Source organism: Microtus pennsylvanicus, unplaced genomic scaffold (assembly GCF_037038515.1).
Source record: "Microtus pennsylvanicus isolate mMicPen1 unplaced genomic scaffold, mMicPen1.hap1 Scaffold_77, whole genome shotgun sequence".
Classification (NCBI taxonomy): Eukaryota; Metazoa; Chordata; class Mammalia; order Rodentia; family Cricetidae; genus Microtus; species Microtus pennsylvanicus.
This window is the reverse complement of record NW_027461011.1, coordinates 25194-39718: the sequence shown is the minus strand read 5'-3', so window position 1 is coordinate 39718 and position 14525 is coordinate 25194. Positions and strand designations below refer to the sequence as shown.

The 14525-nt window shown below is 41.5% G+C and overlaps 1 protein-coding gene across 1 annotated transcript in view; it reads left to right on the top strand.

Annotated features, from left to right (window-relative positions):
- LOC142842422 (dual specificity protein phosphatase 16) overlaps nt 1–14525 on the top strand; it is a 42355-nt gene that overhangs the window by 16784 nt on the left and 11046 nt on the right. The window contains exon 3 of the mRNA XM_075959151.1: nt 1381–1544. Coding sequence (XP_075815266.1) covers nt 1381–1544 — 164 coding nt within the window. The remainder of the gene's footprint in view (nt 1–1380; nt 1545–14525) is intronic.

Here is a 14525-nt window from a genome sequence, read left to right as displayed (position 1 = left end):
CTGTGTTTTAATTTGGATAGGAGTGTTTACTTAAATTGGAAACCCCTGTGAAGACCTTGCTCACATTTGCCCTCTTCAGAGGAGTCCAGGGATTTTTCTCTTTTGAACTGTGGCCAGACTCTGACACTTCATGAAGGCCATAGGGCAGTGCATTAGAAATAGACACCTGGGACCACAGCACCGGCACTGGTGAGGTGGCCTAGTGGGGTAAGGCTTTGCTGGCAAACCTGATAACCCGAGTCCCATTCCCGGAGCTCACGTGGTAGAAAAAGAGAACTGACTCCAGCAAGCTGTCCTCTGGCCTTCGTACCATCCCCCTAAACACACACACACACTGACACATACACACACACTCACACACATACACTGACACACACTGACACACACACACACTCACTAAATAAATATGTGTTGTTTTTTTTTTTAAAAAAACCTGGCGGGGGGGATGGGGGACAACCCCAAGTTCTAAATCTGAACCCAGGACTCTTGCCACGGGAATTCATATACTATAGATCTAGGCTCTGTCAGCATTTGTTTTAGTGCTTAGGAAAATGAACAGTAGTGATGATGGAGCATTGACTGCCTGCAGAACTGTAATGACTTGTTATAAAGATAAGTTTTAAGGTTAAGAAAACTGTCCAGGCAAGGGTGACCCAGGTTGGAGGAGAGGAGCTCAGGGCCATCCGCAGCCACATCCTGACTGACTGAAGCAAACAGGCTTACTCACAACCTTGTCTGTTTTGTTTGTTTTTTGAGATGGGGTTTCTCTATGTAGCCTGGGATGATCTGGAACTCACTCTATAGACCATTCTGGTCTCAAACTCAACAGAGATCCGCCTGCCTCTCCCTTCTCCCAGTGCTGGATAAAAGGCGGGTGCCACCACTGCCTGGCTCATGACCTTGTCTTATCCCACCACCACTACTACCCAGAATCCTGGAAGAATTTACAGCATTATTTTTACTCTAAACGAGTAACACTCAATTTATCACTTTTTAAAATACCCATTTGTTTGCTATTGTGAATAATTATTTTTGACTTCTTTGCTATTGACTTAAAATCCTTAATGTCCCATAGTAACATTTTTTTATGGAGAGAGAAAGGGGATCACATGTCATAGAGTATGTGAGGATTAAGAGACTGTCTAAGGAAGGCAGTGATTATCTTCAGGGCCTTTGGAACTTGCCCGTCCATACTACAGCCTTATAAGCTGGAGTCAGCGCTGGATTCTACACCAGTTTTAGCATCAGCAGCTGTAGGAAGGATGCGCATAGGCAGTGTTACCTGCTTGGGTCTGTTTTAAATGGTTTTAGTCAAGTAGTTCCAGAAGGCTGGTTTATTTTACATTGTACATGGCATAATCATACAATGTTTATTCTTAGGTGGGTTTGCTGAGTTCTCTCGTTGTTTCCCTGGCCTCTGTGAAGGAAAATCCACTCTAGTCCCTACCTGCATATCTCAGCCTTGCTTACCTGTTGCCAACATTGGGCCAACTCGAATTCTTCCCAATCTCTATCTTGGCTGCCAACGAGATGTCCTCAACAAGGTGGGTGCTTCCAAACGCCTTTCTGTATGTGTCTGTTGGTAGCAGCTGGAGAAGTGGTGGAACATTCTGTGATCCCAGAGAGGAGGAGCACCGTTAGTGTGCCGGCGACGAGCTCCCTCCCACAGGGGTCGCATTATCTTTCTAGTATTGCTTTGGTATTACTTATTGCCATAGGACACCCAAACTGTTGCTGTTTGTTTTCCTCATAGGTCCAAGAAACTTGAAATAAGATTTCTTTCTTTCTTTCTTTCTTTCTTTCTTTCTTTCTTTCTTTTTTTCTTTCTTTCTTTCTTTCTTTTTTCATACCATTAGCTTTGTCTTCTTGGGCTGGTAGTTTTTGTATTACTGTAATTGGGTGTCCTACACTTACAATGCATTCAGGTCAGGCCTGGATTGAGGAAGGTCCTCATGGTGACAGCTGGCAGCAGAATGGGGAGAGATGATCAAAAATGCCAAGGACAGAGACTCAGAAGTGTGCTCTGTCAGTTCCGCTGTGTTTGAAGCTGGCTGGAACAATTTGCAGAGAGAGGATTATGGATTCTTGCTGAAAAGCTGTGGATAGCACTGAATAGGCATAACCTGTAGAAACGCAGATTGGATGGAGGCTTCTGTGCTAATGCACAATCACAACAATAGTAGAACTATGATCTGATTCTGTAGCTTACATGCTCTTAAGCAGGAATGCTAAAAAATAAAAGTTCTCTTCCTGTTTGGAAAAGAGAATTTTCTCTAAAAATGTCTTAATTTATGGTGTTACTAATTGAAGAAGCACGTGGCGATCCGAATGCAGCTCTTGGTGATCTGAGAACACTGCCTGATAAAGGCAGCGGTTACCCTTAGTGTCTTCTGGAGTGATGGGAACCGTCAGACTGGCTGGAAAGGACATAGTGGTCTTCTTAGCGGATAGAAAACAAATGTTTTAGGAGGAAAAATATTGTCTTTGTGCATCGGTGAGGCATTTTCACTGTTTTTACAGCACAGCCCCTGCTTCTGTAGGATTTGCCTCCACAGTGTGTTATTAATATTTTTGCTTTTTACTGAGATCTGCCTACTTGAGATTTGACAGTTTAAGTATGAACAGAACCCCTCTGGTGGGGTCACAGTGCCTTTGAGCATGTGGCTTACTATTAATCCTGTTTTACAGATTAGTAAACTGTGTTACAGAAAGCAAAATTAATTTTCTAAAGTTACATGTGTTCCTGTAGCAAAGCTAGAGATGTTTGGCTTCTTTAATCCAGGTTAAAAACAATTAAAACACTAGTTAAGGTTTCTGTTTATTCTTGGTAAACCTTAACCAGTTAGTACAAATAGTTACAGAACATTGTATTATTTATTTTTGACAATGACACATTGAGTTTTCTCTGTTCCGTTTTCATCCTAACAACTGGGTGAGGACTCACGGGGTGAAGGCAATCAGCCCAGAACCTGGATTGAGAATTGGGAAATGCACAGCTTTCTGGTGTCACTTGCTGCATGGACTTCTAGGTGTGCAGTAAACAGAGAATGTAGAGTCTTTGTGGGTGGAGAATGGACTTAGAGAAGTTTATGGGACATTAGTTTCAGCAGAAGTCACTATGGAAGACTGTCACTAAGGTGTGGAAGAGAGAGAGCTGAAGACGCATTGGAAAGCTGAGCAACTTCGAAACACTGGACAGGAATTTGTTTTTGACCACGAGGTTCATTGTTGACAAGAATTTTTGAGCTGAAGATTTTAGAGATTTAGTTAGCCACTTTTATTTTGCTAGGTGAGAAAATTGTTATTCCAGAAGTGTTAAGTGAACTCACAACATGACCCCGTTTTGTTTTTAGTTGTTTAAGTTTCATTTTTCTTAGGGTCCATAAGCCCTGGTTAGTCTTGAGCTTTTTTAGTTGAGGTTGGCTTTCAATTTCTGATCCTCTTGCTACTACCTTCAGAAGGCTGGGATTACAGATACATGGCACAGATTTACTCTTTCATAAGCATCATTGTCTTAATTAGGGTTTTTATTGCTGAGAAGAGACACCATGGCCATGGCAACTCTTATAAAGGAAAACTTTTAATTGGGTGGCTTACAAAAGTGCCTAGGTTTAGTCCATTGCCATGATGGTGTGCAGGCAGACATGGTGCTAGAGAGGCAGCTGAGAGTTCTACAGCTTACACAGGCTACAGGAAGTGGTCTGTCTCACTGGCCGTGGCTTGAGCATGTGTGTTGGGGTTAGGGAGATAGCTTGATCAGTAAAGTGCATGCAGCACATTTATGAGGATTTGAATTCCATCCCCACCACCTATGTTAAAAACGGAGTACTGGTCTGTGTTTATAATTCCAGCATGGAGGAGGTGCAGACAATTAGATCCCTGGAGTCCACTGTGCAGCCAGCTTAGTCTTCTCAGCAAGCCCTAGGTCCTGCTAAGTAAGGGACCCTACCTAAAAGATAAAGTGGATTGCTATTGAGGAGTAACACTTAAGGTTGACCTCTGGCTTCCACATGCGCATGTGAGCATGCTTATACACACACAAACATATGCACAGTACACGCATGTACGCACACGCATTCATGTGAATATGCATATGCACACACAAAATAAAATGCCACCAAAATATGTTAAAAGCACAGCTATTTTCTTAGGAGGCTCCTAGTTAATATAATGGAGGGAGTATAATGCAATGCTAAGTTGTTGAAGATAAGTTGACCCCAAATTTCAATTACATGCTACTATATTTAAAGTGCTTGGCTCCTAGGAATAATGGTTTACATCTGTAATCCCAACATGCACCAGCCTGAGCTATATAGTGAGGTCTTCAAGCTCAGACTGTTTACATTGTTGTGTTTAATCCACATAGGATTGGGATGTAGCCTGGCCCCAAATTGTTAAGTCATTCACCCAAGATCTTGTCATGGGCTTCAGTGGCAGAGATCTTACTTGTTTTCTGGAAAATGGAATTCTCTGTATCAGGCTGTACAGAAGGACTGGCAAATCCCATCAGTCTTTGGGATCATACTTGAGTTCTGCCTCCTTCTGTTTTTTTTTTTTAACAACCAATTCTTCATCAGTGATTTTCAGTAAAAATATAATACAAGTCATATGCATAATTTAAAATATTCTAGTAGCTTTATTTAAAACGTTGACTACAATTTAGAGTTAATTTTAATTAAGTCATTCACTTAAGTCAATATTTTAATAGTCAGTATAAAAATGTGTTTTATGTTCTTTTCATTGTATTAAGTTTTCGAGGTCTGCCATGTGTTTTATACTTTACAGCTCAGTTTGGCGTGGCCACGCTTTAGATGGTAAGAGCTATATGAAGCCTCAGGTATCTTAGTGGACATTAAGGTCCAACTGCTCGCATGAACTAGTTACTTCTCACATTCTAGAGGTGTGCCGTCTGTTGAAAACCATGAGAACTCACTGGCTGCACTGTACTGTTCTTTCCCTTACACTGTACTGTTTGTTTCTTATAATCTGTTCTCTTGTTCTCTGGTCTTTACAGTTGAAATGAGAAGCGTTGATTGTACTGTATTAAAGTCATTGCTGATGCCTTTTTCTTATCTGGACTGAGAGAAGTTTGAGACTCTCCGCTATTTGAATGATTATTTTTCTTTTCTCTTATAACTCTGGAACCTTGTGTATGCTGGGCAAGTGTTCTGCCACTGAGCTGGCTGTCCAGCCTTCAAGTTCTTTGATTAGTTTCCTCCTTTATCCCATAAAAGTAAAAGAGTGCTGATAAAATTACCTACTGTGAGTAGCCTAAAACTGTTGTGTCTGGAGCGACCCACTGTCAGTAAAGTATCTGCCATCAGCGTGTGTGTGTGTGTGTGTGTGTGTTCTGTTTGTTTGTTTTCTGAGACAGTATCTCTCTATGTAACAACTCTGACTGTGCTGGAACTCTATAGACCAGGCTGGCCTTGAACTCAGAGATCCCTCTGCCTCTGCCTCCCAGGTGCTGGGATTAAAGACTTGCTGTTACCTGGCTTGCTGCTTTATGTGGTGCTTTTTGTTTTATTGTGGCCTTTTAACATGCAAAATTGATTTTTCCCACACTGTTTTCTTATGCTCCTGGTAGGACTTGTGCTGACGTATTTATTTTGTGTAGGTGCTGGTTAATAGCCTGTACACAGCATTGTCAAGGGCTGATTTGGGGGAAGATGACCAGATTATCACTAAGAATATTGTAGGTACCTGTGTAGAACACCATGCAGTGTTCATTCTGGCCGTTTAGAGGAGAAGAATAATTCACACGACCCGCTGACGCAGCCTGACTCGGTGGCTGAGAGACAGCTTTGGGTAGAAACAGTTTTCATGTCAATTCTCCACCTAGCCTCTCTGTCACTTTGAGTTGCTAACCCTTGGTTTCTTCCCCTGAAAACTGATAATTCCCAACTCTAGTCCCCATGTAATGCTCAGATGAAATGGTGGGGGCACATGCAGTGAGTGGTCTGAGAAAGGCTGGAGGAGGAGGAGGTAGAACTTGAGGTCAATGTTGAATGCAAATTGACTTCAGAAAAATTAAAGTAACATTAATCAGAGGTGTAATGCCTGTATGACTCAGTGAGATCTTCTGCTCTCAGACTAGCTGAACATAAAGAACTTGTGTGTGTAGGGAGACAGTCTTAGTAAGGCCATCTTTTCATCAGTATCCATAAGACTCCATGATCTTATGAACAGAATATAGACTTAGTTCTAACTATAGAGAGAGTGTATTTCCTACTCTAGGAGATAAACTTTTAAATGAAATAAAAAGTGTGACGTGCCAAGAGTTGATAGTGCAGGCAGGCAACCCCTGCACTTTAGAGGCAGGAGAGCTGCCAGTCAAGGCCAGCCTGGGGGATACAGAACATTCCAGGCCAGCGCAGGCTACCTGCTGTGTATAGCAAGACCTTGTCTCAAAGAAGTAAGTTAATGGAAATTACAATAACAGAATTAAACATTCTCTTTTGACTCATAAATATGAATATCTTTGTTTTGTTTTGACATAGAGTCCTGCTATAGAATCCTGACTGACCTTCCTGGTACTTACTATGTAGACCAGGTGGTTCATGAACTCAGAGAGATTTGTAACACCACACCTGGCCATAAACATTATTTTTGGACATATTTATTATGTGTTAACCATTGTTTAAGTTCATGGTTTTACTCTGCAGGAGAACCCTTTCCTAGAGCTGACCTGCTTTATTTAATGCCAATTAAGAGGAAGTAAAATTTGAATTAGCCAGGTGGTGGTGGTACACACCTTTAATCCCAGCACTCGGAAGGCAGAGGCAGGTGGATCTCTTATGAGTTCAAGGCCAACCTGGTCTATAGAGTAAGTTCCAGGACAGCCAGGGCTACATTAAGAAACCCTGTCTTGAAAAATTAAAAAAAAAAGAAAGAAAAAAAAAAGAAAAAGAAAGGAAAAGTTGGAATTCATGGAAAATTTACATTACATGCTTTTTGGATAAAAAATATATATAAAATTTCATATATCACATAACTTACATTCTACCTATAAGAAAGGGGGGGTCTCATTATGGAGCCCAGACTGGCCTTGAACTTTCTTGCTTTAGCCTGCTGAGTGCTGGGATTACAGGCATGTGCCACTATGCCCAGTTACAAGCTGTTTTAAAAATAGGATAAAGCGATGTAATATTTAGTGAGACTTTATGTCACATACTGTATGTCCTCATACTGTTGCCTTCATTATGAAATTCTCACCACCAGCCTTAATTAACAGGACGAAATTAAAGCTGAGGGAGGACAGGGAATCAACCCAGGACATTGTGGGACTGAAAATGTGCTGGGCTGTGCTCTGGGCGTGTGGGACTCATTGATTATTCCATGCCACACTATCTATGAATTGTTTCTAATAAGTCTGGTGTTCATCAGCCTTCTTATTATGGCATTTGGTAAAATTCTTTTTACTTAACAGTAAGTGGGGTGGATTATGGGGTAGCTGAGACAAGTTTCTGCCATGTAGCTCTGGCTGTCCAGGAGCATGACATGCCTAGATGTCTTTTCATTTTAAGTTTTGCTTTGTTCTTGAGATTGCATCCTAGTCTCTAGGCCAGCAAGTCCTGGAACTGACTATCTAGCTCAGGATAGCCTCAAACTTGATGTAATCCTCCTGCTTTAGCCTCTGAGGGCAAAAATTGCAGACATGAGTTGATGCATAGTAGCATTAAGACTCCTTAGTTTGACTTTAAGACATCCTATGACCTGACTGTAATTTTGCAGCTCTTCTGATCTCTTCTCTGCTTATCTTCTCAGCGTCAGAATGGACTGTAGCCAGTGCTTCTGGACACTGCTGCACTCTTGTCTTTGTTTCTTTTCTGCATTCCGCTCACAGTAACTGTACAATTACCCCTCTGTATCTTTGGGTTCCATGTCTATGATGGATTTAACCAATTCCAGATTAAAAATATGCAAAAACTTACATGTGTACTGAACCTATACAAACTTCGCATCTGTCTTTCCTCCTGAAACAATGTAGTATTGCATATGCTTACATAGTGTTTACACAAGAGGATATACGCAAAAGTTGTGAATTTTTTTTAATAAAGAGATTGGACATCCAGTAATTTTATTATCTTTGTAGGTATGAAACAGTTTCCTTGGGTACTGTAGAAATGCTGTGTCTCTGTCCAAGCTTCAGATGAAGGCTGGCGTTCTCACTGAGGGTCCTTTCAGAATCCTTCCTTTTGGGTTCACGCCAGTGCTACTCTTCTGCTCTGCCATGTACACCAGACTCCTCTTGGTGTTGATATCTGTGCAACTCTGTCAGCTGTCTGCCTTATACACTGTTCCCCTCTCAGTAGACGGCCTGCTCTTCATGCCCCATAACATGCTTAAAGAGCACCTTGATGCTTGATGAGCCCCTATATGTATGATTATTCTTCAAATACTTATAACTTTATATGTAAACAGTTGCGACCTGATGCAGGCAATTTAACTTGTCCTTAAAAACTACTTCAGCACAGCTGCTAAAATGTTTTTTCCCCATGTTGTTAATTTACTCAGAAGCCCCCCATTTTTTCTAAATAAATATGGGAATCCCAGGTAAAACAGTTTCTCTTAAGTTATAAAATGATTGGATCATAGTTTAATCACATTTTATTATGCCTTCCCAAATGAACATGTTTTAGAAACATCTATGGAGATTCTTCATCAAAAGATACTAATAAAGTAGTTACTAGATCATAATTTTAGTCATTTTAAAGATATGTTAAAGATCAATGGTTCATTGATCATTTGTGAGTCTCTATTGTTTGACAGATAGTATTCTCAGTACTAGGGATACATCTGTAAAGAGAATAGACAGTAAGTGGAGCATATAGATAAATTATATAGTGCAATCCATTATTTATTACCTGTGTGTTATGGTGATAAGTGCTTATGGAGATAAGTACCCTGACCGAATTAGGGTAAGAGGTTGGGATTATCTGTGTAGTATGGTTTTTAATGAAAAGGGCTTGGAAGCTTAAATTTATCTCACTGAGATAACTTTAAACAAATACCTGAAAGAGGTCAAAGAGCAAATCATCTGGCTATCTAGAGAAGAGGGACGCAGGCAGAAGAAGCCACTAGGAAGAGAGCAGAGTGAATTGGATCAGAGGCTAACAAGCAGACTAGAGTAGCCGGAACAGCATGAGCATGGAAGGCTTGGCCAGAGAGGAAGACTGGGAGGGTGTAGGGCAGGACTGTGCATTGAGGCCTTGTAAAGATTTCCTCTGGGAGAAACAGGGCAAGATATTATGACATCACTTTAGAGCCAGTGTTGGAAGATAGGTTGTGTGACCTACAGGACAGAAGCAAAATGGCCATAAAGCAGGCCTGGTAGTCTGATAATAGTTGGAATCAAGTTGGTAACAGGAATGACAAGTGGTTGGATTCTGGCTAGATTTGAATGCAAAGCTGAGAGTTTTCTGGTAGACCAGATGGCAGAAGTGAGTGTGTGTGTGTGTGTGTGTGTGTGTGTGTGTGTGTGTGTGTGTGTGTTATGTGTCTGATGTCAAGGAGACTTGGGATGCAGCTGGCAAGTGCAGGAAGGGTGCAGGATGGGCACACCAAGTTTGTGATGCCTGCTAAATTTCCAGGTGGACATACTGAGTAGCCAGGTGGGGTTTGAATTCAGAATGAGGTCTTTGAAAGAGGAGGTATACATTTCAGAGTCATTAGCATGTGGCCAGTTTTTAGTATCATAAAAATAAGATTAAGAAAATCTAAGTGGAGAAGTAGATTAAGCCATAGGGCAATTAGCACTGAAAGTATTCAACCAAGTGTTCTTAGAAATAAATACTGAAAAAGGGAAGAAATGGAGACTAGTCCAGGAAGCAAGTGAATGGTCCCACCCAGAAAGAGGGTCTAATTCAGTGTGCCCGATGGTGCTGTAGGTCAAGAAAGATGAAAGCTAAGGATTGGCTATTGGATAGGGTAACATGGAGATCAAGGGTAACATATGATCTGCATCTTGTTGAGGGGTAGGAAAGCCTGTGGGATAAATGGGTGCAAGACATAATAGATAGAAAGGAATGGAGATACCGGCATCAGCAACTGTTCCAAGGAATTCTGCTAAAAAGAAGAGCTTAAGGCAAAGAGCTATTTTAAAGATGGGAGAAATGCTTTGATTGTTAGTAGAGGAGATCATCCCAGACAGTAGAAAACCGATGTAGGAGAAAAGCCAGCAATTACTAGAGTCACATCCTTGAATAAGAAAAAATTGAATTTACTTAGCAAGTAGAGGGACTGACAGCTGCTGGGAAGATAGACTGGACAGATGTGTGGCTAGTAGAGGACCTGTGGTGGATGAAATCCATGTAGCAGGAAAACGAGATCTCCCATCAACTAAGAGTAAGAAAGGGTGAGCAGAAATCAAAGTTTTGAGGGGAAGGGACATGATGGAATGGCATGAGAGGGGACAGCACATGACGGGAAACCTTGATTGCTGAGGAGTCGGAATCAAAAGTGAAAGCAGATGACGTTGCCGAGGTTTTTCCATAGCCGCGTTCGGAGACATGAGCACACATGCAGATTCAGTGGAGGATGAATGACAACTAGTAATTAGAGTTGGCAAGCATGAGAAGTGATAGGGCGAAGGAACTGGGGTAGAAGCAAGGGGGTGGCTGCAGCAGTTGCCTCTGGAGTGCAAGGTGGACAAGGGAGGCAGCTTCCATGGGGACGAAGAACAGAAGAACAGGGACCTGCATAGGATCATCAGAGTGAAGAGCATGTGAGCAAACCGAAGAGAGTTCCGGAGTGGGCTGTAGGCAGTGGGAGTTCCGTAAACTTTGTAGCTATTACCCGGCAGGCTGGAGGCCCTGAGGGTAAGCAGTGAAGGGGAGTCCAAAGAACGCAAGCACCATGACGTCAGGGATATTGAAGACCAGAGCTTTATCTTATCATTGGAAGGGCACTGTTAGCACTAGTTCAAAGTCCAAGCTAAATATTTAACAGTGTAAGATGACTAGTCTAGAAGCTTAAAGATTGTGCTATTTAATTACAGAACAGAGTAATTATTCAGTTATATATATTTTATATAATGTGACAAAATAAAATGAAAATTATATAAATGTATCTAATTTATGACAAAGGCATTAGCACCCACTTATGAGGAATAACAATCATTTCACAAAATACTTATTCTTCATAAATGTACTTTTAAGTTATACCACTAAAACTTACAGTAAATGTCCTTTCTGAGAACCTAGGTTTGGTTCCTAGCACCTATGTGGGCAACTCACAGATGCCTCTAACTCCAGTTCCAGGGGAGCCGACGCCCTTTTCTGGTCTCTGTGGGCACTGCATGCATGTTGCATCTATAAACCCACATACAAAAATAAGAAAGTTTAAATTAATATACCCTATCAGCCACTTATATGCACATTCATCAAAATATAAAAGAAACATCAGTAAAGCGAACAACTAATCGAGTTGTATTGAACTAAAATGTATCTGACTAGCGTCAGAGATCCTGTGTCAAATCCGTGTGCCCTCAGTCTGGCCGTGGCTCTCCCTGCAGCACACCTGACACTAGAGTCTGATTAGTGTGCTTACCAGAAGCCAGCTGTCTGCCTCAGGCCTGTTTGGGCCAGTATGCTTGTTGTTGTAATTATGTGCATTAATTAGAATAGTGCATTGCTGATGAAATGAGGGTGAGGGAAGAGACTTGTCTCTGAATGACCTAAGTAAACTAGGTGGGAATGAGGCAGCTGTAAATGTTTGGAGGCAGTCGTAATGGAGATGTCTGTACTGACATTGTTTCCTAAGTTCTTTGTTTCCTTACTTCTTTCTTTTTTTTACTATGTATTTATTGTTTTTTAGTTTGGTAATAGGAATAAACCCAGAGCCTCATGTATGCTAGGCAACTGTGCTACCACCGAGCTACATCTCCAGCCCGTTGGGAGACCTTGCTCTTTTACACAGTAAAAACAGATGGTTGTGTTTCATGTGGTTTTCCTAAACCCTACTCCTCTAAGGAGAGAACTTGCCCTAGAAATTAGTGAATTCATGCGCATTTGCTTTACTAATTGTTTTTAGCCCAGGCTGACTTGGGGTTCTTTTTACCTATGTCGTAGTAGGTTTCATGAAGACATTTTCATTCAAATGTATCGTGTACTGTGGTCGAAACATTTTTGTCCACTGTCCTGCATAATTATTTCTCTTACTTTTCCCAGATAGCCCTGTTCTTACTTTATGTTATATATAATAATTTAATATGTAATTTTAGACTAGAAGTCACATTTCATCATTAATGATTTTCTTCTTTAACTGACATTCCCACTGATGTGGTAGCTACAAATCTATAGACAAAGGTACCCATGGAATTTAACTTAGTAGTCAAGTTGCATTTTCATCTTATGTGGCATGTTAGTATTTTGTTCGCCTTTTTGTTTTAAAAATTGACCTTACGTTTAGCAAGTTCTGTCTTATTCCCTAAGGAATGTTCAGCAGCAGCTGGTGATAGTTTTGTGGGAGGGGTGGATTGCATGCTGTGAGTGGAGGCCAGAAGGTCAACTCTGGGGTTGTTCTTGGGGGAGCTGTCTACCTTGCTTTCGGAGACAAGTCGCTCATTGTCCTAGCCTGTAGGCTAGGGTGGTAGGCCAGGGAGCCTCAGGGATTTGGCGGCCTCTGTTTCCCCAGCACTAAGATTAAAGAAAGGTGCCACAACACTTAGTTTGTGGGTCTCTGGGGTTGTTGCTTTATTGTTCAGGCTAATCTGCAATAAAAGGAACTTAAGTTTTGCATATTATGGGACTAAAAGGATAGTTTCTGGAGTGAGTGTGTTTGAATTTAAATCTGTGTATAGCAGGCAAGACCAGCGTGTGGAGGTGAGACCTGGGATATGTTCTAGAACCTCTAGCTTCAGTTTTCTCATCTGTAATGGAGACAGTACTAGCACATACCACACAGAAAGTGTGAGGATCCAGTAAACTCATAAATGTTCAGTACAGTGCCTGGCATATAGTAGGTATTAGCTTCTTAATATTTAAGATGCTATCTTTTTAATACGTACTACATATCACAGTGTTCTATTAATAGTCCTCTAATAAAGGTCATCAGTATTTTTGAATATAGGTTAAATTGTCATTTCTGTAAAGTGTGGCTGTCAGGCTGCATGTCAGGCCCCTTGCCATATTGTGTGGTCATCAGTGACTTGCAGCGTGTTTTGTCCCTAACATTGCCTGTTGCATTGGGACTGTTATAGTAAGCACACTGCACCCTTTCTAAAAGTCTGTGTCTTCATTATTGAGTTGGTAGGTAGAGCACTCTGCTACTGTTTTCCTTAGCTTCTTTAAAAAAATTTAGGCCAGGTGGTATACACCTTTAATCCCAGCACTTGGAAGGCAGAGGCAGGTGGGTCTCAGCAAGTTTGAGGCCAGCCTGGTCTACAAAGTGAGTTCCAGGACAGCCAAGAGTGTTATACAGAGAAACCCTGTCTTGTAAAACCAAGAAAAAAAATAGATTCATTTATCTTTACATATATGAAAGTTTTGGCTGCATGTACAGATAAGTACCACGTGCATGCTCAGTGCCCATGGAGTTCAGAAGAAGGGTCAGAGCTCCTGGAACTGGAGTTATAGATGATTGTGAACCATCATGTGGGTGCTGGGAACAGAACCTCAGCTCAGCAAAAACAAGCACTTTTATTTGCTGAGCCACCTCTCCAGTCCCCTCATTCTGCTTTTTTGTTGTTGTTGTTGTTTTGATTTTCGAGACAGGGTTTCTCCATAGCTTTTTTTGGTTCCTGTCCTGGAACTAGGTCTTCTAGACCAGGCTGGCCTCGAACTCACAGAGACCCACCTGCCTCTGCCTCCCGGGTGTTGGGATTAAAGGTGTGCACCACCACCACCCGGCCTCATTCTGCTTTTTAACATAATGTAACTTAGTAATACTATTGGTAAAGAAGAGAAAAAAGTATTGCCTGCTTCCTCAAAAACATTACTAAGAAAAGCCTCAGTCTTTATCAGGGACATACGGGCCTGTGGTGAGTCAGATGGTACTTAGTGTATCTGTGGGTCACCTGGAGGCAAACGGGTGTGCTCTGCCTCAAACTCTGAAGAGAAGAGGTTGTCATGAATACCACTAAGATCTTCATGGTCTGATCATAGCTTCACCGGAGCAGATGAGCCCATCAGGGAGCCTTGTGCCCTGGTGTAAAGAAGGGGTTTGTCAATCCAAGAGGGCCACATAAGTCAAAAGGTGTTTCTTGGTGTTATCTCAGAAATGAGAAAGGGTTGCACAGACAATCTGTATCCTTTGTACAAAATAAAATACACTTGCTATGCCAAGTGTGTAAAATGAGTAGAGAGATCCCACATGTTTCAGGAAACTACCATTAGTCTTTAAAGTAGTTGGAAAAGTGTAAAAATGGTGGTATTCCAAGAAAAAGAATGACCAGAGTTGCTTAGTCTAATCTTCCAGGCTTAGATGTCCTGAGAGGCCGCATGGGTAGACTCATCAGGTGGGGCTTCAGCTAGCCTAGTCAATGGATCTGTGGTAGATAATGTTTATCACATAACAAATTCGTT